Below are 25,922 nucleotides of genomic sequence, written 5' to 3' on the forward strand. Positions count from 1 at the left end.
GAGGACGTTGCGCCTGCGCCAGAACGGCTGCCTAGCTCCCGGAAGTGGAGGGCCTGCACGGAGAGCGCCGCTGGGTCTGGGTGCCCGGAGGCAGAAGCGCTCTCGGAGCTCGCTCGTCGGCCCCCGACCGCCATGTCGTCCTTTGACACCAACCCCTTCGCGGACCCAGTGGACGTAAACCCCTTCCAGGTAGAGCCCTCATCTTACAGCTCTGTCCAGTGCCCAAAGGCCGCCGCCCGGGCCTCTTTCGCCAGAGCCGGGAGACGTGGCGTAGGAGGGACGGGCTCTCTGCCCAATGGGAGAGCGGGCTTCTAGGGGTGTCCTATCGTAGCGCCTGGGGGGCGGGACTAGCAGCAGGTGGAACAGCGGAGGGGGCGGGGCGCTGTACTCTGGGAAAAGGGTGGGACTGTCTAGCTCCCGGGAACGTAGCCCTTCTAACTGGATACCGCTGGGGAAGGGGACTGGCGCAGACAGGATCAGGGAAGCCCCCAGCTTCAGGGAGATAAGCGGCTTCACCTGAGGGGAAAGTGTGACTACCACATCCCGCAGTCTTGAGGAGACGCTAGCCTTGAGTCACTTTAGGAGAGAGGGTGACAGCAACGTAATGAGGTGGAAGCCTCTAGAGGGATGGAGAAATGTCAGAAAATCCAAAGACCATCCCCCGCAACACACACACAGCCAACTAGTCTATAAGATATAGGAGAGCCCCTGAGATTTGTCAGAAAGGGAAGGCTGGTAACCCAAGTTGAATTATGGCCTTGATAACAATTTCACACCTTGGCCATGGATCTAGTTTGGACTGGGCTCTGGCTAGATGAGAGAGCCCAGGGTAGAGACGGGGGAGAAATGAGGAGCCTCTGAGGGGCTTGAAGTGCAAGGAATGTTGGTCTGATGGACCTGTGTGTGGTGACAGGGTAGATGAGATGCACTGATCTATGAGCTGGCCAGACCTTTTAACAATTGCCCAAGGAAAAAGAGACTTCCTTTTAAAAGCCGAAACCTTCCCGCCTTTGAGCAAAGAGCATAGGGGTATTCTTTTCCATGATGGAGGGTTGGGACTCCTTTAACTCCAAAGCTCCGGTGCCTCTTGTTTTGTGTATGCTCAAAACCAGTTCTAGGGAAGCTTGCTTGTGCTGACTAGTGATTTATGAGTCTCGAGCTTTCTGCTTTGTCAGGATGTCACCAGGCATGTGAACTCTTCCTGCTTGTTCTTTATTTTGGTCATTGGCAACTTTAAAGTTTCCTGCAGGTGTAGGGGAAGTCCTTGGAGGGGGTCCTTCCTGCAAGACACAGCATGAGCTTTTCCACCTTGAATCCTTTCTTTCAAGGGTCAGAATAAACACAAAGGAGACTAGAATGAATGTCGGTTTACTTCTCTTTCTTGGTTTAAGGTGACTTAGCCAGTGGGAGCCCTTGAGGCAAATTTTGATAGCTTGGTAACATCAGGGAATTCCTAACATTCCTCTAGTAGCTTCATGCTTCTTGACAGAACTGTTTGGAGGACCTTATCTTTTATGTAAGGCAGTAATCTCTATTTGAGTAAAGAAAGAACATTTGCATTTTTTTTTTCTTTTCCTGTGCCATTGTCTTCAGATAACTGTTTTGCTTTAGTTATAAAAATGCTGCATGATACTGGAGTTCGGGTGGCTCGGACGGTAAAGCGTCTGCCTACAATGTGGGAGACCTGGGTTCAATCCCTGAGTCAGGAAGATCTCCTGGAGAAGGAAATGGTAACCCACTCCAGTATTCTTGCATGGAAAATCCCATGGACGGAGAAGCCTGGTAGGCTACAGTCCCTGGGGTCGCAAAGAGTCAAGGACACGACTGAGCGACTTCACTTTCAGAAGCATTTTGGTATGTGTGCTGTGTAATCATGTGCCTTTTTCTTTCTGTTTTTTGTACTCTCAGAATCAGAAATCAAATATCTGCTGCTATCTGAAAGAGGCAGTCAGATATCCAGAGATGCCGAGAGCTTGTCCTCAGTGCTAGCAGTGGGCTAGATAATTGGCCTAAATTTTGCCCTATATTAGTAGCAGCTTGAAAGTCTTAAACCACATCTCCAACCCCAGAAATGATTGTGCAAACTGTGGAAGAAGTAACTTCTACATTGAAGCAAGACAGTCTGTACATCAGGCAGCCCCAGGATATGGCAGGACAGGAAGCAGCTGTGGTCCTGTAAAGAGTAACATCTGGTGGGGAAGCCTGTGGGGGAAGGCGAGAGCCGGTTGGCTGCAATTCTGCTCCTCCTGATTCTGGGCTGGGTTTTTCCTCTTGGCACACAGCTGTGGAGGGAGAAGGAGCCTTGGGTGTGAGGCCCCCAAACTTCTTTTCCTGGAGAGCTGCCCTCCCTCTCCTTGTGATGGTGGTTTCTGCTTTTCTGACTGCCAGGGTTGGGACACTGGGAAGGCACAGCCCTTGCGGGGCTGGGTGTGAGCCCAGCTTCATTTACTTAGGGTGTTGGCACAGAGCTCAGAAGAGAGAATGTGGAGAGGCTATAGACTCAGAAACTGTCACACCTAACTGGCCTTCAGAAGTCTTTTTTTTCCCCCTTCTCTCCATGGTGGTTTATGAAAATATACTTAGTGTTTGGAGTTCCATGGTGGATTTTTAGAGCTGGGAACATCCTCAGAAATCTCTTCTAACCCTTTCGGTTTAGAGATGAGAAACCAAGAATGCAGTGAGGATGGGACATGGCCAGAGTCACTAGCTAATTGAAGCAGGAAGGGACTCAGATCTGGGCCTTCTCTGGATAGTGCTGTTCTTAAGATTTTTAACTGCCTTGGCAGTTACTTAGGCCAGCTAAGGAAAGAATGTAACATCATCACCACTGTTACCATTCTTAAAATGAGAGTACTGGTAAGGGTGAAAGTAACAAATTAGGTGAGCTTTTTTGTTATTTTTCAGTGTGTGGGGGTGGAATAATATGGATTGTATTTTGCTTTTTTTTCGTTAAGATGTATTTATTTTTGGTTGCTCTGGTCTTTATTGCTGTGTGTTGGCTACTCTTTGTGGTGGTGCTTGGGCTTTTCATTGTGGTGGCTTCTCTTGTTGAGGAGCATGGATTCTAGAGCGCAGACTCAATAGTTGCTTGACACGTGGGCCTGGTTGCCTCATGGCATGTGGTATCTTCCAGATCCAGGGATTGAATCCTTGTCCTCTGCACGGGCAGGTGGGCTCTCCTCCATTGAGCCACCAGGAAATCTCCTGTATTGCATTAGATGATATTTTAACATAGCATGTTTTCTGAGTAATGCCAGTCCTGAAAGGTGCTCAGGGTTCTGTGGTCAAATAAAGTCAGGAATCATTTTCCTGAAGGTTGACCAGGCTTGTTCATTTGTTAAAGGCTCCGAGAAATCCTGCAGTAAAGATATTTGCTCCACTTTGTTTGATCCAGCCTTTCTCAGAGTTTTGCAACCATGGAATCCTTCTTCTAATTCTTGCAATATCCCCTGAAGCTCCTGGTGTGCTTTTAGGTTAACTTCCTTATACATATTTTTTATCTTCACTCTGTTCCATCCCCACCTGAACTGTGGCTGTGGGCTTTTATGACTTCCTCCTTGTGTACAGTTATAGTGGGATTATTAGAAAACTTCCTGCAGAGTCGGACTGTAAGTGGAAAGTTGTCACAAGAGTGCAGCAGAGGTTTTTTACCAAACTCCTAGGAGGAAGCAGGAAAGTGCAAGCCGAGAGTGGCTGGTTTCCCAACCTCCCCTGGCACTCCCTAATCCCTCTGTGCATTATGGTGCATCTGCTGTGTACCATCTGGGTATTCTGCTTTCTACTAATTCCAGTATGTCTGTTCCCAAAAGTTTCTCAGAAAGTCTTGTTGGATGATGAAGAGGTTGAGGGCTCCAGATGGGTGTTGTCCTCCCCATTTTCTCTTTCAGCAGTCCACTGAAAATCAGCGGACCCCAGCAAGTGCCTGGGCTGCTTTGCCGCTTGGTGTTTCTGTTAGGTTACCCCAGGCAGTCGACATTGATCTGGGAGTGGACTAGCTGGTGGTTCCAAACAGAGAAAACCTTTCAGCATTCGTGAGTCGCCAAATCACACCATATCACTTTCACACATTGTCTCCTTGCACTTAAAAGATAATCTTGGTGGTATGGCTGCTTCCCAAGGATTTAAGACATTTCTCTCCTGTGGGAGGAGAAAGTGATGGCAGAAATGTGATTTGGGCATGAACAGTCACATGAAGTTCCCTGCAGAGACACTGAGGGCTGTGTCACTTCCCCTGATAGGGTGGACTTCAGTTTGACTGCAGCTTTGGGAATTCTCAGAACCCCCAGTTGGACCTGGTAGAACTTTCCTGGGGAACAGGAGCATTGTCTCAAGAAACTTGAAAATGGCAAGGTTCATACAGTTTAACTGAGTCCAGGCAGCTGCCCAGGTTGGGGTGGGGAGGGATTTTTGCCTTAATGGTTGGCACCTGGAGGTAGTCTGGGTGTTAGAAAGCCCTTGGCCAGTGATACAGCTGAACTTTGACCCTACTTGTCTATTAAGTTTTCTTTGGAGCCACTTGGAGTAGGACAATCCTGGGTTCAGAGAAACGGTAATATTTAACCAGGACAAACAAGGGGTACTTGCTGCTGGTCCAGAGAAGAGTGCTGTGCACATTAATTCGAAAGGTGTGACCCATCCAGCAGTGCTCTTATGAGATGCTGACACGTTCATGCACATCACTGAGCCACTGCTGCTCTGAGGGCCTGTGCAGGAGACCAGGATAAATGGGCACATGGCCTGCTAGAGCTTCTAATCTGACAGGAGAGCTAAGAAACGCTCACTGATCATGACAGCATGCCCTGGCATGATAAGGGCAGTCAAAATTTGCCAAAAGGACCTGTGAGGGATCTGAGGGAGAACGGGGCAGAGTCCTATGGTAGGAGGTCCTGGGAGCAGAAAGCCTATGGCACGAGAAGGTATTCCAGGTGAAGGAGCACCAACTTAAGTCACTTCCGCACACTCTCAGCTCCACGCCCCCAGGCGCCACCTCACTGTGGACTCTCTGGGATCTGTGGGTCCGCTGCTTGTGGTGCACCAGCTTTTCTGACCAGTCTCCTGGAAGTTCTCTCTGTCCTTGGCCTCTTTATACTAATAACTCTCACCTCCTTCTGCCTGTTTTCTCTTCTTGTCTCCTGCATTTCAGGGTGTCCTAGAGTTCTGTCCTTGGCTTTGTTCTCAGTGTACCTCTCCGAGTAAGTCCTCCCACTTCCATGGCCTCAGAGTAGCATCCACATTCCAGTGGGCTCAGATCCAGAGCTCTAGCCCTCATCTTCTGAGCTCCAAACCAGTATTTCCAGCTCTTACCTGGACATTTCCACCCATTCCACCCAGATGCATTTTATCAATCTCTCTGATGCGAATCAATACCTTCCCAGATCCTCTCCCTGCTCCCACACCCCTGCTCCTGAAAATCCTGTTTCTCTTCTCCCATGACTGCCTGTCTTGCTCAGTGGTGGCACTGTTTGCTGGTCCCCCGAGCTGGCAGCCTCAGTCACTCCACCCCTTCCCTTCCCTTCCCTTCCCCTCCCCTGTGTCCTTGTCTTGCAGTAACTCTATACCCCGACCATCCTGTGGAGTGGTCAAGCCCGTAGCGTCTACCTGAGGAGGGTCTCCGGAGCCCGTTCCCTCTTCTCCATCCTCTGTGTCATCCCTTAGCTCAAGCCTCACTATCACCCATGTGGACTCTGTGTCCCAGGCAGTCTTCCTGCCATCCTCCTTCCATGAGCACTGCAGTCTCCTCACTGCTGGCGGAGATGATCACTGCTCACAATCTCTGAGGGCTTCCCAGGTGGAGTGGTGGTAAAAATCCACCTGCCAGTTTAGGAAACGCAAGAGATACAGGTTCAATCCCAGGGTCGGGTAGATCCCCCAGAGAAGGAAATAGCAACGCACAGGGACAGAGAAGCCTGGTGGGCTACAGTCCACAGGGTCACAAAGAGTTGGATATGACTAAGCACACAGGCTTTGCACAATCTCTTGTTGCCCCCATTGCCACAGCCTGCAGTCTGGCCCAGCCATCTTCAGGCTGGGTCCCTGGTGCTTCTCTCTTTGTATATAACACTTTGCTCTGTAGTCTCCTGATCCTTCTCACTGAATGTATGCAAGGTCTTTTTAAAGACCCCATGTCTTTGCAAATGCTGTTCTCCTCTCCCTCTTGAGTGCTTGCTTAATTTCTTTCCTCTCTCGAGATCCAGCTCAGATGCCACCTCAGAGAAGCCTTCCCTGAGTCTCCGACAGCCTCTTCGCTCCCTCCTCTGTGAGCCCTTTGCCCATGCCCTTGTTCAGCACTGGTCACATGCTGTCACTTCTTGCCCTGGCTTCTGTTGTGTTCTCTGTCCTATTTGCTTCTTGAGGGCAGGAACCAAGGCCTTTTCTTGGTGCCCTCACCCTGCACTGGTTGGAATGGTTTGTGTAGGGAGTAGATAGACCGCGGTGGAAGGAGAGGGCAGAGGGCTCCATTTGATGGGGAACAGGCTGCACCTGGAGGAAAGCTGGTGCCAGGCCATGGAGCGCCTCAACGCCAGGCCAGGGACTTGGCCTCTCTTTCCTGGGAGCCTCTGTACATCACTGCTGTGGCAGGGAGGGAGGCCCCAGGGTGCACCTTGCTCATTTGATGGCTTCTCAGGCTCTCTTCTTAAAAAAGAAGTGTGTATGTATTTGTTTAACATCAGATCAGATCAGTCGCTCAGTCGCTCAGTCGTGTCCGACTCTTTTCGACCCCATGAATCGCAGCACGCCAGGCCTCCCTGTCCATCACCAACTCCCGGAGTTCACTCAGACTCACGTCCATCGAGTCAGTGATGCCATCCAGCCATCTCATCCTCTGTTGTCCCCTTCTCCTCCTGCCCCCAATCCCTCCTAGCATCAGAGTCTTTTCTAATGAATCAACTCTTCGCATGAGGTGGCCAAAGTACTGGAGTTTCGGCTTCAGCATCATTCCTTCCAAAGAAATCCCAGGGCTGATCTCCTTCAGAATGGACTGGTTGGATCTCCTTGCAGTCCAAGGGACTCTCAAGAGTCTTCTCCAACACGACAGCTCAAAAGCATCAATTCTTCGGCACTCAGCCTTCTTCACAGTTCAACTCTCACATCCATACATGACCACAGGAAAAACCATAGCCTTGACTAGACGAACCTTTGTTGGCAAAGTAATGTCTCTGCTTTTGAATATGCTATCTAGGTTGGTCATAACTTTCCTTCCAAGGAGTAAGCGTCTTTTAATTTCATGGCTGCAGTCCCCATCTGTAGTGATTTTGGAGCCCAGAAAAATAAAGTCTGACACTGTCTCCACTGTTTCCCCATCTATTTCCCATGAAGTGGTGGGACCGGATGCCATGATCTTTGTTTTCTGAATGTTGAGCTTTAAGCCAACTTTTTCACTCTCCACTTTCACTTTCATCAAGAGGCTTTTGAGTTCCTCTTCACTTTCTGCCCTATACAGTGGAAGTGAGAAATAGATTTAAGGGCCTAGATCTGATAGATAGAGTGCCTGATGAACTATGGAATGAGGTTCGTGACATTGTTTATTATAAACATAACATAATCACATTATAGAAAATTTGAAAGACAAAATAAACCATCCCTGTTTCTACTAGTGTTTTGCAGCCATTGTTTTGATGTGTGTTGTGTTACGAGTACTTCTGACAGAATCGTCATTTGATACTCGTATAACCGAGCTGTTTCCGTATTGCTGCCCTGTGTTCATAACTGTGATTTTTAGTGACTGTTTCGGCCATTGAGGGGATGTGTACCAAAATGCACTGGAGCTCACTGTCGCTGGGTATTTAAGTTGTCCCCTGCTTTTCTCCCCCCTGTTGTAAATACCAGCGCAGTGGATACTTTCGCAGATGCAGATTTTCACATGTTTTTGTCATGTTTCCTTTGGATGGCTTCTCAGGCTGTCTCAGAGAAACCAAGGTTAACCGTGGCGCCTCGTTTGCCTGGGACCGAGCCGGCCAACGTGGGGGTGACCGCTCCTTCTTGTGCTGTGACACGCAGCCTTGTCACTAAAGCAAACAGGACTTCACAGACGATCCAAAGTAGTGGTGACTCTTGGCCTCTCAGAGGGAGTGGCCAAGTTTTGTTTTTGTTTTTTAGTCTATGAGGTATTTATTTAATGTGTTTGTTTGAAGCCTGAAATAAACCTCACATTGAGAGCCTGGGCGGAGTGGAGGGTGGGAAAGCAAGGAAAAGTCGCAGTAAACTCAAGCACAGCCGAGACCTGGGAGATGCATGGAGAGGGGTTGCCAAACCAGTGAAAACAAGTATGTTTTTCAAGGCCCTCCCCCCGCCGCCGCAGCAGAACTCCAGCCCAGCTGTACCGCCTCATTTTCTCAGCCCCTCACAGCCCAGCTCCACCCAGTGCCCCCTTTCCTGGAGCTGTATGGCCTGAGCTTGCCTGACCAGGCCTGTGCTCGCCTTCCTCCGAGCCCGCCCAGCCTCCTCTCCCCTCCCATGGTCACTCGTGCTGTGTGCTTGTCTCAGCTCCCAGACTGTGGTCTCCTGAAGGGTAGGAGCTGCACTCTGTTCCTCTTGGTGTGTCCCTCACCCTGTGTGTGGCTGCTCACTGCATGAAAGGAACTGAGACCAGGCGCGTTCTTCTTGTTATAAATTCAGGCAAGGGCATGAGCCGGTTGAGTCCTTTGGGCACTGAGGGGGTGTCAGCTTACTTCTTGGTAGGTGAGACTTAGCTTTCACATGCTTTTAAATGCTTGACCCACTTACGAGCTGGCTGAGGCTTGGTGAGTGGGAAGGAAGATTCCTGCTGTTGGCTTATTTGTGACTCGAGGGGAAAGCTGAGGGTCCTCATTCAGGCCAGTCAGTGTGGTCCTTACTCACAAGATTCTCTGCCAGTGTCCTTCCAAGGGTGTTCACCCAGAAGGACTGCTTTGAAGTTCAGGAACAAATAGCCGAGCAGACCCAGTTGTCCTGGTTGACCCCTCAACCCCATGTTGACCGAGCATCTTCCATCGGTCAGCCCCTGAGCTAGGCTTTGGGGAGACTCTGCCCACGCAGGTTTACCACTTGTGTTTTTGGAGAAAGACAGATTTGGATTCAAAATTGGGCTCAACCACTACAGTCCCTGAGGTCTTGGAGGAATTACTTCCTCTCTCTGAGCTGGGCCTTTCTTCATCCTCATACTCCTCCTTCACAGGATGGTTGTAAGGTTGAATGAGGAGGTAGGCTGTAGCTTTTCTCAGCCAGGGCCTCTCAGCTGAGCCGCAGAACACAGAAGCTGATTGGAACTACTGTTTTCTCCATTTTCCCAAGGATGGAACATCACCAGGACTGTTCTGATACACAGGAAAGAAGGCAGGTCGTTGCAGACAGTGGATGGCCTGGGGCAGTGGGGCTTGACTCTCTCGAGGAACCAAGTTGAGAAAGGCTGGTAGAGCCTTCTTTTCTGGTGGTGTGACACAGTGGCTGGTTCTGGGATGACTAGCAGCAGTATCATTGCGTGATGAACCTGTGCGTGGTAGACACTCTGCGTGTCGGCTCCCGTGTCCGTCCCTCCTCCTCCCTTGCTCTCTCAGTGGGCCTCAGCTTCTCTTGAAACCACACACATCTGTCAGAAAGTGCCTAGTCTCCTCAGATGGAAAGCACCCATGTCTCCCAGTGTTCCAGGCTCCTTTCCCCAAGCAGAGTCCTCCTAGGCCCTGGGGCTGCCGCTCTGATGCAGGCGGCCCTCCCCTTCTCTGTGCCTTGGCACTTGGGTAGCACCTCGTAGAGAAAGCAGAGAAGGGCTGTCCGCCTGCAGTCCTTATTCCAGACATTACCTGAGCTTCTTCTTGCGTCAGGCCCTCCACCAAGCACTAGGAGCCAGAAGTATGAACTAGACACAGAGGCACCTGACTGCAGTTTACAGCCTGCTAGAGGAGACAGGATTTGTTTGTGGTGAGCCTGATCAGGGGTCCAGGGCCAAGTCCTTCAGATTGTTGAGAAAGAAGAGGGGTCAGTTTGGACAGGGTGATCAGTCCACCCACCCTCCGGAATCCTCTTCTGGCTAACCTTGGTAAGAAAATGACATCTCTTCACAGGTATGGAGGCTGCCTATTTAAGGCGTACACCTCAGCCAAGCGGGTATGCTGGCTCCTGACACTGCTACCACGGCCGCCCCTCTGCCCTTGTCCTGTAGTGACAGACTCGAGTAACTCATCCCTTGGATGGTGGATCTGATTTCAGTGACTTCAGCTCACTTACTGGGCTGTGACTTGATGTCTGCGGAGTTTGAAAAGGGAACAGATACTGAGCCCTAGATCCTTCTTGCAGGAAGCCAGCCCAGTAATTCTGGGAGAAATCTGCTAGTCGTTCAGCCAACAAAAAAACCTCAAGGCCAGTTCCTCCAACTGGCCTCTCGAGCCTCACCTTGTCACTTTGTCCAAATTGCAGGAGCCACCTGGCAAGGATGGTGTCCAGCAGAAAGGACGCGAGGGAGACAGGAAGTGGGTTGAGGCTGTGTGTCCAGCTCTGGGCCAGGCCCTGGGGCCCTGCAGACACAGGCTTGCCCTCTAGGGCCTGATGGCCTCAGTGCGAAGATGGCAGAATGTGTGAAAGAGGCACGTTCTGGGACTTCCCAGGTGGTCCAGTGGCTGAGACTGAACTCCCAGTGCAGAGAGCCTGGATTCCATCCCTGGTCAGGGAACTAGATCCCACTTGCCACACCAAAGATCCTGTGTGCCACAACTGAGATCCGGCACAGCCAAATAAATAGATATTAAAAAAAGAGAGAGAGGCATGTTTAGCGCTGACCCTTGGCTGTATAAATGTTCAGATAAGGGAGCCAGACCTGCAGGGTGGCGAATATCCATTTCTATGTTTGAAAATTGAGGACTGGCTCTCTGAGAGTCTGTCTACCATGAATATATGTTTAAGAATCCAATCTGTGGAGGCTTGCTGCTGGAAGGGAAGCTGGGCAAGAAGGCCAGGAGCATCTGGATGAGCCGTGAGAGACTACGGGTGAGGTGTGCCGACAGGGGAGCCTCGCTGAGGCCTTGTAACGGGGCCTTGGCAGAGTCTGGGGGCAGCTGTTTCTCCCAGAGGCATCGCTGTTGGGCTGGACCTGAGCCCCATACCTGTTCTGTGTGGGGAAGGGAAGGGAGTGCGAGTGTGCAGGAGCTGCGTTAGGTGCCCAGCCCGGCCCCAGGCCAGCACTGGCAGAGAGAATGGCAGGGAGCCCTGTGTGAGGCCCTCAGCCTGAAGGGTTGGCCTCTGGGAAACGTAAGGATGAAAACTTGGAGAAAGGCTGTGTTCTGAGGACATTTTTGGATTTTTTTAAAAGAATGGGGGGGGGGGAAATCCCAAAACATCATTTTCTTGGCGTTTCAGCTGAGTCCTTCATATCTGTATTCCTTGCAAGTGTGCATGGTTTAATAAAATCAGCACTGGCAGCCAGCAGCATGTTTTTGTTCCAGAACTTTAAATTGTCCTTTAGAAAATGAGAGGAATAAATGCTTTCTGTAAAATAATAAAAATAACTAAACAGTATAGAAAGGTTATAAAGTGAAAAGTATCCATTCATACCACCTTATTTACCCACCCTCCCCCACCCACTTCCCCCACCAAAAAAACAAACCCTCCCGGAAGGTAAATACTTTAAACCAGTTTATTTTACTTTATTTTTTAAAAACATTTTTAACTTTGTTTCAAAGTTAAACTCAAGACACATTGACTTCATAGGAAATCCACTGAGAAATGTGTTTCTAGGCTGAATACCTGTTTCCCCTTAGTCTTCCCTAACAGAGCGTGTACACGTTAATCACTGTCATTTTATAATCACGCTGGTCCACCCCACGTAAACTGCGTGCGGTATTCTGAGTGTTCTTAGTTACACCCTCAGTTTCACTAACTGCACAAGGTTTTCTGGGATAACCTATCATTTGAATTCTTTGGCTATTTTGAGGGTGAAATCCAAAGAACTCTTAAGTGAGTCTCCTCTAGGAGGTGGGGGTTATTTTATAGGTGTTAGCAACTGGTACCTAAGCTGTGCTGATCCCATCTGGCATCTCTGGAAGACCACCTGTAAAACCATAGTATCATTTGATTCATCAGTCAACCAAGTGACTCAAAACTGAAAATTAAATTTAAAGAAAAATAATTTAGAGGAAAAAAGACAATCAAGACAATCCTAGAGGAACTCATTCTAAGCAGTCAGTGTGTGTGTGTGTGTGTGTGTGCCTGCGTGCGCAAGGCACACCAGATCCATTCCCTGCAGGCTGGTGGGTCCCAGATGACTCCCCTTTCCAGGAAACAGTGATCTGAGGGAGCCGAATCTGGCAAGTGGCCAGTACCAGTAAAGAGCAGCCATAAAGTGGTGGGGACATTTATATTCAACCCCCCTCTGGAGTCAAACCTACAGGTGCCAGAATTCCCTGATGGTTCAGTAGTTAGGACGCAGTGCTCTCACTGCCAAGGGGCCAGAGTTCAATCCCTGGTCAGGGATCTAAGATTCTACATGCTGTGTGGGTACAGTTTTCTTTTTTTTTTTCCCCCAAAAACCAAAAAGACCCTGCTGGCTCCCTTGGGTCCCGCAGAGCAGTCAGGTCCATTCAGAAGCGGACTGTAAGCTAGTAGACTTCCCCACGTGCTAACACATCGTTTCACTTTGCTTTACTTCAGCCTGAATACTGCTTGGACTAGTTTTCAGGCTAAACCATCTTAAATCTCCTTTCTTTTTTGAGGGGGGGCCATACTGCATGGCTTAGGGAATCTTAGTTCCTCAACCAGGGATTGAACCTAGTCCCAGCCTTTGGCCCACCAGGGAATTCCCTAAACATTTTGAATTTCTCAAGGGCTCCAAAGGGAACACCTGTGTTGTCTTTTCCTGGGCCTCAGAATGTAAACCTTGCTCTGGGTCTCTTCTGGCAAGTCACCTGGGCTGCAGCCCTCCTTTTCCAGCAAGGGAGAAATGACTGCAGGTGTGGTATGGCAGGGGCTGGGTACAGGAGCCTTCAGGAGAGGCTCTCCAGGACTCTAGGAAGGGCCATCAACAGCCTTACTTCAGCCAGGTAGCCCTGGGAGGGGCCTAGAGACGGTGGTCTCCCTCCCCATCACCAAGACTCTCCTTTTTCCCCAGCATCTGATGACTCTTTTCTCACCTTCTCAGGATCCCTCTGTGACCCAGCTGACCAATGCCCCACAGGGAGGCCTGGCTGAATTCAACCCTTTCTCAGAGGTTGGTGGGCATGCCCTCTTTTTGAGTCTCTGGGTTCTCTGGGTGGTGCTGGCATCTCTGGGTAAGGTGACTTGGCAGAGACAGAGAAGTTCTGTTCCTCAAAGAGACAGTCCTAATGTGAACTCAGGGGGGTGGGGTACGGAAGAGGAACCCATCCATTGTCCCTTCAGGATCCATGAGCTGGGGCGCTCCCCGAAGAGGAGGGCCGGGCAGTGTTGGGAAGGTCTGGATCCAGGGTCCTGGGTTAGGCCTCACATTGCCCAGAACCTGAGGCTTGTTGGCCACGAAGCTACAAAGGCAGGCGCAGGGCAGGCCCAGAGGGAGTGCCCCTCACAGGCAAGGGCACATCACTCTCCCGGCTGTGAGTCTGTCCCCACGTGGCCAACTGGGGGAGGCCCACTCACCTCCTTCTTCCACTCTGCCCCACGCAGACAAATGCAGCGACGACGGTTCCTGTCTCACAGATGCCCGGGGCCTCGCAGCCGGCAGTTCTCCAACCCTCAGTGGAGCCCACCCAGCCAACCCCCCAGGTACCGTTGACAAGATCCCTTTGGCCTCTCCTTTCCAGAAAGGGACACACCCAGACTGGTGGCTGAGCCCCGAGATTGAGGAGGGGCAGAGGGCTTTCCTCCCGGGCTCCCCTTCCAGGGCCCTCTGGGTCATCTCCTGGGAGCTGGTCACTTGCAGGTGGAGGGTCTGCTCTACCAACTATATCCTCTCCCCCAACCCCATGACCACCACCCAAAATAAGCTGTACTCACCAGGCCAGGCTCCTTGGTGGCAGGAAGAGCATTTACCCCTATTGTGTCCTTCCAGAACCTCCTCCGGCCTTTGGTTCGTTCTCTCTTCCCCAGGGCCCAGAATCTTTCTTCCCCTCGCTCTCCCTTTTTTTTTTTAAACCTCATTTATTCCCGCCTGCCTTCCTGCGCTCCTCTGTCCCTCCACCAGTACTCTGAGCCTTGTGTGCTCTGGGCCCGACTCTCCCCTCCGTGCCTCCCAGCCCCACCGCCCGCTCCTCGTGGCCCCTGGTGAGCGTGGCCCACAGTGGAGCTGTGTGTTGCAGCTCCTGCTTAGACAGGCCAGCAGGTTCCTGCCCACCAGATTCCTGGCAGTGAGTGAGCTCTCAGAGAGGCAGATGCTGCTAGGAGGAGATAGTATTCTCAGAGACAGCTACCTGCGAAACCTGCCAAAGGTATGCGAAGAGTAGATGAGCACGAGGGAGGGCAAGGTGCCCAGAGCCCAGCCAAGCTGGGCTGTGGGCGCCAGTGGGCCCCAGGCTGCTCCTGTCGTCTGACTGGACTTCTCTGAACGTGCGGCCCCTGCCCAGGCCCCTGGGCCCCACCCCTGGCCCTAGAGCTCTGTGGAGGTGAGGCGAGACTCAGAGGCAAGAGTGACTTCTGTCCAGCTGGGTGGTGGGCTATAGGGACCTGGGCCTACTCAGCTGAAGTTGCAGACTTGGGGAGAGGAGGCTGAGACCCCAGTGTGGTCTAGTGTGGCCACTTCTGGTCCTGCTTCTGCCCCCACTGCCTGAAATTTACCTCCTGGGACTTGCCTGGCGGTCCAGTGGTTAGGACTCCACACTTCCACTGTAGGAGGCATGGGTTCAGTCCCTGGCCAGGGAGCCAAGACTCCCCCCGCACCGCCCCCCGCCCCCCCCCCCCGCCGCCAAAACAAACAAACAAAAAATTTACCTCTTGAAGGCAGCCGTGGCCCTTTGGAGAATTCCTTTTAAAGAGGGAGAGGTGTGTGTGTGTGTTGCATGTGCTCACACACGCATGCGCAGGAATGCCTGCCTTATTATTCCATGAGATGACCAGTTTGATACCTGTTCCCTAAGGAGGACTGTAGACTTCAGGAGGAACCAGGTCCCAACAAGGGGAGCAGGGCCCTAGGCTGGAACACCGTGCCCAAGCCCAGCTCTGTTCAGCCTTATGTGTAGTCTCCTAGCGCCTTCCCTGCTCTGCCTGGAGAGGGATAAAGCTTGAACTCTGCACATTGTGCAAGCAAGGCCAAGCACAGCCAAGCCTAAAGGGCTGCTGGGTTGTACTGGGGCACACAGTTCAGTTGTGCCTCTGGGCAGCTCCTGGGTGGGAGGACAGTCCTTAAATATATAGATCCCGAGGCTCTGGGCGCACAAGGCTGCCCTCAAGTATCTCCCTTCCTCTCTCACTGCTGGCGGGTCTGCACTGTTTCCCCTTCACACACACAGACACACACACCTATGCACGCACATTCCATGTTCTTCAAATGAGGCTTGAGTCTCTGGCTTTCCAGCTATAGGTTGGTCTCTTCTGAAGTCTTTTTCCCTTTGCTTTTACCTCAAAAGTCACTTTGAACTTTGCCTGACTCCAATATGGGGATAGTTCCCATCTCTTTCAAGCTGAGGGATACAAGGGAGAGGAGAACCCTGGTGATGGCTAAGGGGCCAGAGGTGGTGTGGAGGTGGTGGGGGGCAGGTCACCTCGGCCTCTCCATGGTGGTCTTGGGTACCCATGACACCTGGGCCTGGGACTGCCCCTGAGCCCTCCCTGCGTGGGGCACGGCCTCTCTGGCTTCAGCTCAGACCGACACTGTCTCACTGTCTTCTGTGTCTGGCTGCCCTCCACCTCCTCTGCACCCTCCAGGCTGTGGCCTCTGCAGCCCAGGCAAGCCTGCTCCGGCAGCAGGAAGAACTGGACAGGAAAGCGGCCGAGCTGGAACGGAAGGAGCGGGAGCTTCAGAACACGGTGGCCAACTTACATGGTAGGGGAGGCCGTGCTGCCTGGCTTAGGACTTCCCTGAGCCCGCTTGTTCCAGGGCAGCCTCAGAGCTTTGCTGAGCTCTGTCACGGCATTGTCCTGGGGAACGCCAAGTAAGGTGAAGGTCAGGAGACTTGCCATTTGGTCCTAATGGATGTAGGTTATTTCTTCACTCCTTCCCCACTCTGGAATTTACTTCGAGTGGGAGCCTTGGTCCCAGGATTCCTTACCCATGATGATGCCCCCTTGTGCTTACGGTCTGGTGGTTAATAAAAGTAATCACTTAGGCCGTCGAGCTCTGTGTTTCCCAGTGCATCTGGGGTCCATTGTATTGGAGTGAGCTCAGGGGTGTTTGTGTCCGGTCCTCTTTCCCCATCCCACTCCATATCCATACACCCTGAGCCCCGTCTGCTGGCACCCCCCGGGAGCCCTGCTTTGGCCCAGGGACTGGGCCCGCATGTGCACCCCGCCACGCTGCTGCTAAGGCCGGGCTCACCTCCTCACCTCTTCCCATGCAGTGAGAGAGAACAACTGGCCGCCCCTGCCCGTGTGGTGCCCTGTCAAGCCCTGCTTCTATCAGGACTTCTCCACAGAGATCCCTGCCGACTACCAGCGGATATGCAAGATGCTCTACTATCTCTGGATGTGTGAGTCTTGCTCTGCCCCTTCAAGCTCAGGGTGAAGTGGGCTGTGACTCGAGCGTGCTGGCTATGCTCTGGTTGCTCCTCTTGGCAGGCTGCAGCCTCTCTCTGGGCTGGGCTGAGGGGTGTCTCTGCCCACATAACTGGCTCCCCACAGTCTGCTGCCTGTCCTGGGAACCTCCCCACAAGGGCCTGTCCAGACCCCATATCAGGTAGGGTGGGACTAGCCGGAGGCTTCAGAGTTCCTACAGAGCTCTCTGCACTGAACAGCCCTCCTTAGGGGAAGGCCTCTCCTCCCCATGGTCCTCTCGGTTCCTAGGAATGAGGAGCAAGGAGAGAAGACTTCTTGTAGCTCCACTGGGGGCTGTCCACAACCAGGGGAAAGCCTGCTGAAAGACTTCATTCCCCAAAGCTCAGCCCTTGTATCTGTATCCGCCCCTCCACTGCCACTCCTCAGATACCTGAGTTTTAAGATTCCCTGGTTTTAAGGTCTCAGAACACCCTGCCTGTGTATACACCAAGGTCCTCTAGTATTTCTGCAGCTGCTCTCACAGCGTGGACCTCATTTCCTCTTCAGGGGATGGTTTGCCTCAGTGGGGAGGCCTTCGGTCCCCTTGGCACAAGCCTCTCTCTCCCCACCTCCCCTTCCCCAGTGCATTCAGTGACTCTGTTTCTGAACCTGCTTGCCTGCCTGGCCTGGTTCTTAGTCGACACCTCCAGGGGAGTAGACTTCGGCCTCTCCATCCTGTGGTTTGTGATCTTCACCCCCTGTGCCTTCCTTTGTTGGTATCGACCCATCTATAAGGCTTTCAGGTGAGTGGGGCTGGGCAGGGGTGAGTAGTATATGGCTGGCATCAGGTAGCAGGCCAAAGCCCATCAGCCCTGGGGCCCCCTCCCAGTCTTAGAGCGGAATGGAATGGTGGGGAAATTCACTTTCCGATCCCCACCCTTAGTGAGAACAGGCAGGGATCAGCAGCTGTTTTCTCCTCTGTTGTACCAGAGGTCTGCTCTGGGCCCTGTCCTTGGACCAGGCTCGGGAGACCCAGAGAGGAAATCAAGAGCCTTCCTTGCCTTCCCCCTGCTCCCAGTCTGTCTGGTTCATTGGGATTTTAGTTCCGGGGAGAGGCTGTGTGTCTGTGATAGCCAGACAGAGTCTGATAAGAGTGAGATAAGCTCTCAATAGCTTTACCCCTCCATGCTCATGTCTGCCCCTCCCCCTACCTCCCCAGTAACCCTTGAGCCTCGATGAGTGCCAGTATTTGACCGGTGGCCCTAGAGTCAGTACTGTGGACATGAATGAATCCACCTCACAGACCCCTAGGACTTTTGGAATTGAGACGAGGAGTTGATGCTCAACTCCTAGTTGAGCCCAGCAGGGAGTGAAGAGAGAAGGGAGGAGAGACAGGGAGCCCAGCAGGTCCTGGGAAAGAGGGGGCAGAGCAGTGGCCAAACCCTCCCATGTACTCAGCAGGCAAAACCTGTACCCTCACTGTATTCTAGCCCTCCAGGGCGTGATGGAAGTTCTCAAACACCAGTTTTATCTGGTGTTCCCTACTCCCTAGGTGTCTTTTCTTCCGCCCAGGCCTACAGATTGATTCTTAAAGTTTTATTATCTTTATAACAGTCTTAGATTTTCTTACCTGTTATGAAATGGAGATAACTTCAGGAAATGGACTGTTAAGTTTGTTACATTGTCCGTGGGGTGAGCAACTTTATTTACAAGTTCTGTAAGCACTCAAGCATTGACCCCTTAAATTGGAAGGCAGCGGAAGGCAAGACCTTTTTGATTACGGGGGTGTCTGTGTGTCCCTGTCCTCATGGACAGTGTGGCTGACCCCTGGAGCTCTGTCTGCTCTGGCACCTTCCTCCTGTCTCTTAGCGAGGAAGGTATCCTGGCAAGTGAAAAGGCTGAGGTCTGAGCCCAAAGCCCTTGTGTGACTTCTCATTTCCCCCTCTCTCCACAGGTCTGACAACTCTTTCAGCTTCTTCGTGTTCTTCTTTGTATTTTTCTGTCAAATAGGGATCTACATCATCCAGTTGATCGGCATCCCTAGCCTTGGGGACAGGTGAGACGTGGGGCAGCACAGAGGGGACTAGGCCCTGTTCCCCTGCTCCCAGAAAGACCCCACCGATGACCCGTCTTCCACCATGGCTGGGAGAGGGGTGATGGGTCAGCGGGGGTCTGCCTTCTTCCGCTTCTTCCCCGGTAGCCACTCACTGTTTCGCCTTGCTCACCCCTTTCCAGAGTGCTGTGGGTGGAGTTGGCCTGAATCCTTAGGCTCTCAGGGCTGTGTCCTGCACTGCAGGGCGCCCTTGTCCTTTTCTCCTGCCGGGCCCTCCTAGAGCCTGCGGCTGCTCCCACAGGCCCCGGACGAGCCCCAAGGCTTGGGCGGCTGCCGATGGATGTCTTGGCCTTTACAAACTGTGAGCTGTGACTTTTTCTGGAGGCCCTGTAACCTCAGGAGGTGGAGCCCTCACCCCTGGAGGATCTGCTCCTTCAGGCTGCTCTCCTTGAGCATCCAGTTGGCTTGAGAGTCCCGGCTGCTGCAATTCTCAGCTCAGAATTAGTCTCAAAGAGCAAAGCTGATGGCTGATGTTTTCCTTTCTGCTCCAGTGCACAGGGAACATTACAGAAAGGTCAGGCTGGCACTTGGCTGAAAGCCTGAGCCTGGAAGGGCTGCACTATTTTGGTCCCCGCCCTCCAGTGGAGCTGGCAAGTCCAGAGTGGCGAGGAGGGGTGACTCACCTCACACTCAGTGCATGCTGCCTTCCTCCTCTCCTCTGCCTTCTTGCCTTGCTATTTCTAACCTGGCCCCTTTTCTGTTTGACTGGTGACCCAGTTTCATTACTCATTACCCTCAGTGAGATCCTGGTAGAAGACTGTGATTAACAATTGCTGTTTACACCCTGGACTGGGAGCCAGAAGGCTTGAGTTCTGGTCCTGCTCCGCCCCTCACTGCCCTGCCTGGGTCTGCCTGGTTGAGCTCCGAGGCCTCCAGCCTCCCGGTGACTTTCTCATCTCACCTCAGAACACCCACGATTGGGTGGAAGTCCTCCCGCCTCCCTTTTTTGTTACTGATTATAAAATACACATAACATAAAATCTGTCATTTTGTTTACCACTTAAACCACTTTGTATAATTGAGTGGCATTTAGTTCATTCACAGTGTCTTGCAGACATCAGCACTGTCTAATTCTGTATCACACTGTGACATTTGTATCACATTGTAAGGAAACTCCATGCCCATTAAGCAGTCACTCTTCATTCCCTCATTCACTGAGCCCATAGCAACCATTAAACTGTTTATGCATCTCTGGATTTGCCTATTCTGGACATTTCATTTTAATGAAATCATATGTGGCTTTAAACAAAAAAATTTATTTATTTATTTATTTTTGACTGTGCTGGGTCTTCATTGCTGCATGGGCTTTTCTCTAGTTGCAGCGTGTGTGGGCTTCTCGTTGCAGTGGCTTCTCTTGCTGCAGAGCATGGGCTAGACACACAGGCTTCAGTAGATGTGGCACCTGGACTCTAGAACACAGGCTCAGTAGTTGTGGCGCACACGGGCTTAGTTGCTCCTTAGCGTATGGAATCTTCTTGGACCAGGGATTGAACCTGCGTCCCCTGCATTGGCAGGCAGATTCTTTACCACTGAGCCTAACATTTGGCTTTTGGTGCCTGGCTTCTTTCAGATCAGATCAGTCTCTCAGTCGTGTCCGACTCTTTGCCACCCCATGAATCACAGCACGCCAGGCCTCCCTGTCCATCACCAACTCCCGGAGTTCACTCAGACTCACGTCCATAGAGTCAGCGATGCCATCCAGCCATCTCATCCTCTGTCGTCCCCTTCTCCTCCTGCCCCCAATCCCTCCCAGCATCAGAGTCTTTTCCAATGAGTCAACTCTTCACATGAGGTGGCCAAAGTACTGAAGTTTCAGCTTTAGCATCAGTCCTTCCAAAGAAATCCCAGGGCTGATCTCCTTCAGAATGGACTGGTTGGATCTCCTTGCAGTCCAAGGGACTCTCAAGAGTCTTCTCCAACACCACAGTTCAAAAGCATCAATTCTTTGGCACTCAGCCTTCTTCACAGTCCAACTCTCACATCCATACATGACCACAGGAAAAACCATAGCCTTGACTAGACGGACCTTTGTTGGCAAAGTAATGTCTCTGCTTTTGAATATGCTATCTAGGTTGGTCATAACTTTCCTTCCAAGGAGTAAGCGTCTTTTAATTTCATGGCTGCAGTCCCCATCTGTAGTGATTTTGGAGCCCAGAAAAATAAAGTCTGACGCTGTCTCCACTGTTTCCCCATCTGTTTCCCATAAAGTGGTGGGAGCGGATGCTATGATCTTTGTTTTCTGAATGTTGAGCTTTAAGCCAACTTTTTCACTCTCCACTTTAACTTTCATCAAGAGGCTTTTGAGTTCCTCTTTACTTTCTGCCATAAGAGTGGTGTCATCTGCATATCTGAGGTTATTGATATTTCTCCCGGCAATCTTGATTCCAGCTTGTGTTTCTTCCAATCCAGCGTTTCTCATGATGTACTCTGCATAGAAGTTAAATAAACAGGGTGACAATATACAGCCTTGACGAACTCCTTTTCCTATTTGGAACCAGTCTGTTGTTCCATGTCCAGTTCTAAGTGTTGCTTCCTGACCTGCATACACATTTCTCAAGAGGCAGATCAGGTGGTCTGGTATTCCCATCTCTTTCAGAATTTTCCACAGTTTCTTGTGATCCACACAGTCAAAGGCTTTGGCATAGTCAATAAAGCAGAAATAGATGTTTTTCTGGAACTCTCTTGCTTTTTCGATGATCCAGCAGATGTTGGCAATTTGATCTCTGGTTCCTCTGCCTTTTCTAAAACCAGCTTGAACATCAGGAAGTTCACGGTTCACGTATTGCTGAAGCCTGGCTTGGAGAATTTTGAGCATTACTTTACTAGCGTGTGAGATGAGTGCAACTGTGACGGTAGTTTGAGCATTCTTTGGCATTGCCTTTCTTTGGGATTGGAATGAAAACTGACCTTTTCCAGTTGTGTGGCCACTGCTGAGTTTTCCAAATTTGCTGGCATATTGAGTGCAGCACTTTCACAGCATCATCTTTCAGGATTTGAAATAGTTCAACTGGAATTCCATCACCTCCACTAGCTTTGTTCATAGTGATGCTTTCTAAGGCCCACTTGACTTCACATTCTTTCACATAGCATATTTTCAAGGTTCATGTTAGTACTTCATTACATTTTATGACTAAATAATATTCCATAGTTCTTGGAGATACTGCATGTTGTTTATCCACTCATCAGCTGATAGACATTTGGGTTTCCACCTTTTTGCTGTTGTGGATAGTGCTGCTGTGAACATTTGTGTATAGGTTTTTGAGTACCTGCTTTCAGTTCTTTAGGGTATGTATCCGAGGGTGGAATTGCTGGGTTGTATGGTGATTCTATGTATAATTTATTAAGGAACTGCCACACTGTCCTGCAGTGGCTGAACCATTGTATTTCTTTCTTTTTGGCTGTGCTGGGTCTTTGTTGCTGCAGGCATTCTCTAGTTGGGCCTGTTGGGGCTGCTCTCTAGTTATGGTGTGTGGACGTCTCATTGCAGTGGCTGTTTGTTGTGCAGCCTGGGCTCTAGGGCGCTCGGGCTTCAGTAGTTGTGGCGCATAGGCTTTGTTACCCCACAGCATGTGAAATCTTCCTGGACCAGGGATTGAACCTGTGTCCTCTGGGTTGGCAGGTGGATTCTTAACCACTGGACCACCAGGGAAGTGCAGGCCAAACTATTTTACATTCTCAATAGCAGTGTATGAGGATTCCAGTTCCTCCATATCCTCCCTAACACTTACTATTTTCCTTTCTTGTTTTTTTCCTTTTTTCTTTTATAGCCAATCTAGAAGTGTGGTAACTCGTGATTTTGATTGCTCTTTCCTGAACGATTATGATGTTGGCCATCTTTTATGTGCTTGCATATTTTCTTTGGAGAAATGTCTATTCAAATTGTTTTCTAATTTAGTATTTGGATTGTCTGTTGAATTCTTCATATATTCAGGATGCTGCATAGCTACTTGTCAGGTATATAATGTATAAAGTTTCTCCTTTCTGTGTGTTGTTTCTCACTTCTGATAATATCATTTGATGAACAAAGGTTCTTAATTGTAATGAGATCTAATAGTTTTCGTTCTTATTGTTAGGTTTGAGTTAGCTTTTCTATATGGTGGAAATAGGGTGCACCTTCATTGTGTTTTTTTTTTTCCTTTTAATTTTTTTAATGTAATTTTAATTGGAGGATAATTGCTTTACACTATTGTGTTGGTCACCTTCATTATTTTGTATGTGGATATCTAGCCGTCCTGCACCATTTGTTGAAGAGGCCATTCTTCAACATTCAGTGGTTTTGGCACACTTGTCTAAAATCAGTTGATGATAAATATATAGATTTGTTTCTGGACTCTCAGTTCTATTCCATTGATCTATAATATATGTCTATCCTGATGCCAGTACCATACTGTTTCGATAGCTATAGCTTTGTATTAATTTTTAAAATCAAAATGTGAGGCTGTCCCCTTGGTAGATGAGAACACTGGCTCAGGAAGGAGAGGTGACTGGCTGGAGGCAGCAGGGCTGTTCCTGGGCTGCAGGGTGGGGAGCTGAGGTGAGAGGATGAATGAAGTGGGTTGGCTAATGATCCTCCTTCCCAGAGGGACGGCCCTCTGCAGTGAGCAGCCCTAGGCTTTCCATGTCCCCTAAAGGGCTCTACCCACCGTCACTCTTAACAGTGAAAGCAGCAGCCACATCCTCCCTTCCAGGCCTCACATGGCCCATAGATTCCCTATGGGCATTATGGGGCCTGGTGGCCTTTACAGAGGCCTGGCCTCACAGGCCAGGCTTTTGGCCCATAGGGCTCTGTGCTGCCCAGAGATGCCCGGGTGGTGTTCAGCACACAGTGGCCATTTGGAGAAGAGCCCCTCACAGGGAGCTCTGGGGCCCAATCCCACTGTGCTCTCCCCGGCCTCCTCCGCCTTTGCAGTGGTTGGATTGCAGCCCTGTCTACGATGAAGCACAACTTGGCTGTGTCGGTTATCATGATGGTGGTGGCTGGCTTCTTCACCCTCTGTGCCGTGCTCTCACTCTTCCTCCTGAAGCGGGTGAGTGAGTGGTGGGTGCTGGGCCAACTGCAAACCCAAGGAAGCCCCAGCCCCTGGGGTAGGCACCTCTCTCCTGCTTTCTTCATGGGGGATGTTCATCACTACAGCAGTTGTGTCTCCTGGGTCCTCAGAGCTCCAGCAGCTTCCTCCAAGGCTCTGGGTGGGAGGTCAGACAGGCTGGGGTCCGTGGTGGCTGCCTTGGGCCCATGAGCTGGTGGCCCCCAGGCGGGTGGACTTTTCTCACCACAGCCTCTTTCTGCAGGTGCACTCCCTGTACCGCAGGACAGGGGCCAGCTTCCAGCAGGCCCAGGAGGAGTTTTCCCAGGGCATCTTCAGTAGCAGGACCTTCCGCAGTGCCGCCTCATCTGCTGCCCAAGGAGCGTTCCAGGGGAATTAGTCCTCCTGACTCCTCCCTCTGCCCTGGCCTTCTCTCTCTCACCTGCCTTCTGAGCTGCACTTTCCACGGGTGCCTTAAGCATTGGGTATGCCCAGCACAGACCTGGGGAGGGTCTTGCCCATGGCTCTTCTTCCTCCCTCAGCAACCATCTCTCCCTTCCACCTGAGGAAAGGGGAGGGAGGGACAGGGACTTTTTTCTACACAAGAGGAAAAAAAAAAAAGCTGTCTTTTCTTCTCTGGTGGTGGTTTGATAGGATTTTTTTGTATCTTTGGAAGCAATGGGACTGAAGTTCTCTTCTTCACAGATACACACATATACTCACACACATACAAACACAAACACACGCACTTGGGATCACTGGCTGTACTGGGCCCAACCACCTTGAGTCCTGAGATTCCACTCCTCCCCAGCAGGCCTGACGGGAATCTGGCTTCATGGACCCAGCCTGTCACTTCCACAGTCCTGCCCTTCCCTCCTGCTCAGACTCTGGGAGCCTCCTAAGGGCTCCCCTTTAGATGAACTGCAGTCTGGGCTCTTCCTCAGATCACTCTAGGGTGAACTCTGGGCTTCCAGCCTCTGTCCTGCCTTATGTTTCTAACAAACAGGCCATGTTTGTTTCGTAGCCCTCTAGGGCCCCTGCATCCTCCCGATGTGGGCAGTACGTGGTGCCCTCTGGGGCCCTTCTTAAGCCCTTCCCTCTTTAGACTTACTGAATGTGCAATGGGGTTGGTTAGGATTTGGGGATGGAGAGGGATAGAGGACACTGACCCGAAGTTGTCTTGCCCAGCTTTTGGCAATCTTGTATTAGGGTGGGTCTGATTGTCCTGGTGTGGTTTGGCCCTATTCGTTTTGATTTCCTCTTTCTGAGGGACAGCTGCCCTTTAGCTTGGCCTCATATTCTTGCCTATCCCTGCCCCCCACCATCAGTAGTATCTAGCTTGTATGACTCTTAGGGAGGGCAAGGGGAATGAATTCAGAACTTCATTCTTCAGGCCACCTTTTTAAGGGTTCCAGACTAATCCCCCAGGGTTCTCCCGTATTCCCCAAGTAGAGTCTAGATCACCTTCCACTAGTCCTGGGGATTCCCCAGGAGTTGTGTCACTCTAATGGGTGCTTAGGAGTTCAAGGTTAAAACCTGTATCCTGTGCTCCAGAGATGGTAGGAGTGGGTGGGTAGACTGAGGGGACTTCTCAAAAAGCTGTCCAACCCAGGGCATCTGGGGCCTAACCAGAGGCAGCCCCGAAGCTGCCAGCTGACACAGCCCCAGAGCCACTGAATGATGATGGCAGTGACCAAGGTTTTGTAAACTCCTTTCTGGTATTTTTTTTCTCCGTGTACAAATGTATATGTTATGTCTCAATTTTGTCCTTAAATAAAAACAAAAGACATTTTCAGACAATACTGGTCCTGATGTCTGCTGTATTTGGAAAGTTGGGAGTGCCCCGTAGGGTAGGGACTGAGGCAGGCCAGCCGTAGGTGAGAAGATGAAGATGCTGTGTCTGGTCACTCTGCTCCCTGGCCAGTCTGGGCAGGCTCAGTCCCTCACCCCTGGGTGTGAGCCCCTTACTGAGATTGCTTGTCCTCTTCCATGGTACTTTCTTGTTCCAGTACTTCCACATTCACAGTTGCTGGTCTTGGAGGAGAGGGGCCTCTTTGAACACACCCTATCCACGTCTTAGATGGAGCTTCTCTCCTATCCCATTCACATGGGCGATCTAATAAGATGCTGTCTAGCCTGCATGGGATTTCCCGGGTGACCTCTGCTAACTCCCGTTAGGCCCGCGAGGACCTGCGTATCTCCAAATGGATCTTGCGGGTACTGGC

At 51.0% G+C, this 25,922-nt stretch overlaps 1 protein-coding gene across 2 annotated transcripts; it reads left to right on the plus strand.

Annotated features, from left to right (window-relative positions):
* Positions 1-20: 20 nt before the first annotated feature.
* Positions 21-25,497, plus strand: SCAMP2 (secretory carrier membrane protein 2). 2 transcript variants are annotated; one of them, XM_024981875.2, is made up of 10 exons: positions 21-189; positions 13,103-13,171; positions 13,603-13,701; positions 14,235-14,363; positions 15,796-15,913; positions 16,428-16,556; positions 17,204-17,363; positions 18,515-18,616; positions 23,583-23,700; positions 23,963-25,497. In XM_024981875.2, the coding sequence occupies exons 1-10, from the start codon at positions 133-135 to the stop codon at positions 24,095-24,097; spliced, it is 1,116 nt and encodes a 371-aa protein (XP_024837643.1). In that variant the 5' UTR covers positions 21-132; the 3' UTR covers positions 24,098-25,497.
* The last annotated feature ends 425 nt before the right edge of the window (positions 25,498-25,922 follow it).

This window comes from Bos taurus, chromosome 21 (genome assembly GCF_002263795.3).
Source record: "Bos taurus isolate L1 Dominette 01449 registration number 42190680 breed Hereford chromosome 21, ARS-UCD2.0, whole genome shotgun sequence".
In the NCBI taxonomy this organism is placed as follows: Eukaryota; Metazoa; Chordata; class Mammalia; order Artiodactyla; family Bovidae; genus Bos; species Bos taurus.

What these genes read in the sequence shown, in the direction of transcription:
- SCAMP2 (XM_024981875.2), top strand. Translation starts at nt 133, where the DNA reads ATGTCGTCCTTTGACACCAACCCCTTCGCGGACCCAGTGGACGTAAAC. An exon ending in TGGACGTAAACCCCTTCCAG is followed by an intron (nt 190 to 13,102) that starts GTAGAGCCCTCA and finishes TCACCTTCTCAG; the next exon opens with GATCCCTCTGTGACCCAGCT. An exon ending in CACGGTGGCCAACTTACATG is followed by an intron (nt 15,914 to 16,427) that starts GTAGGGGAGGCC and finishes CTTCCCATGCAG; the next exon opens with TGAGAGAGAACAACTGGCCG.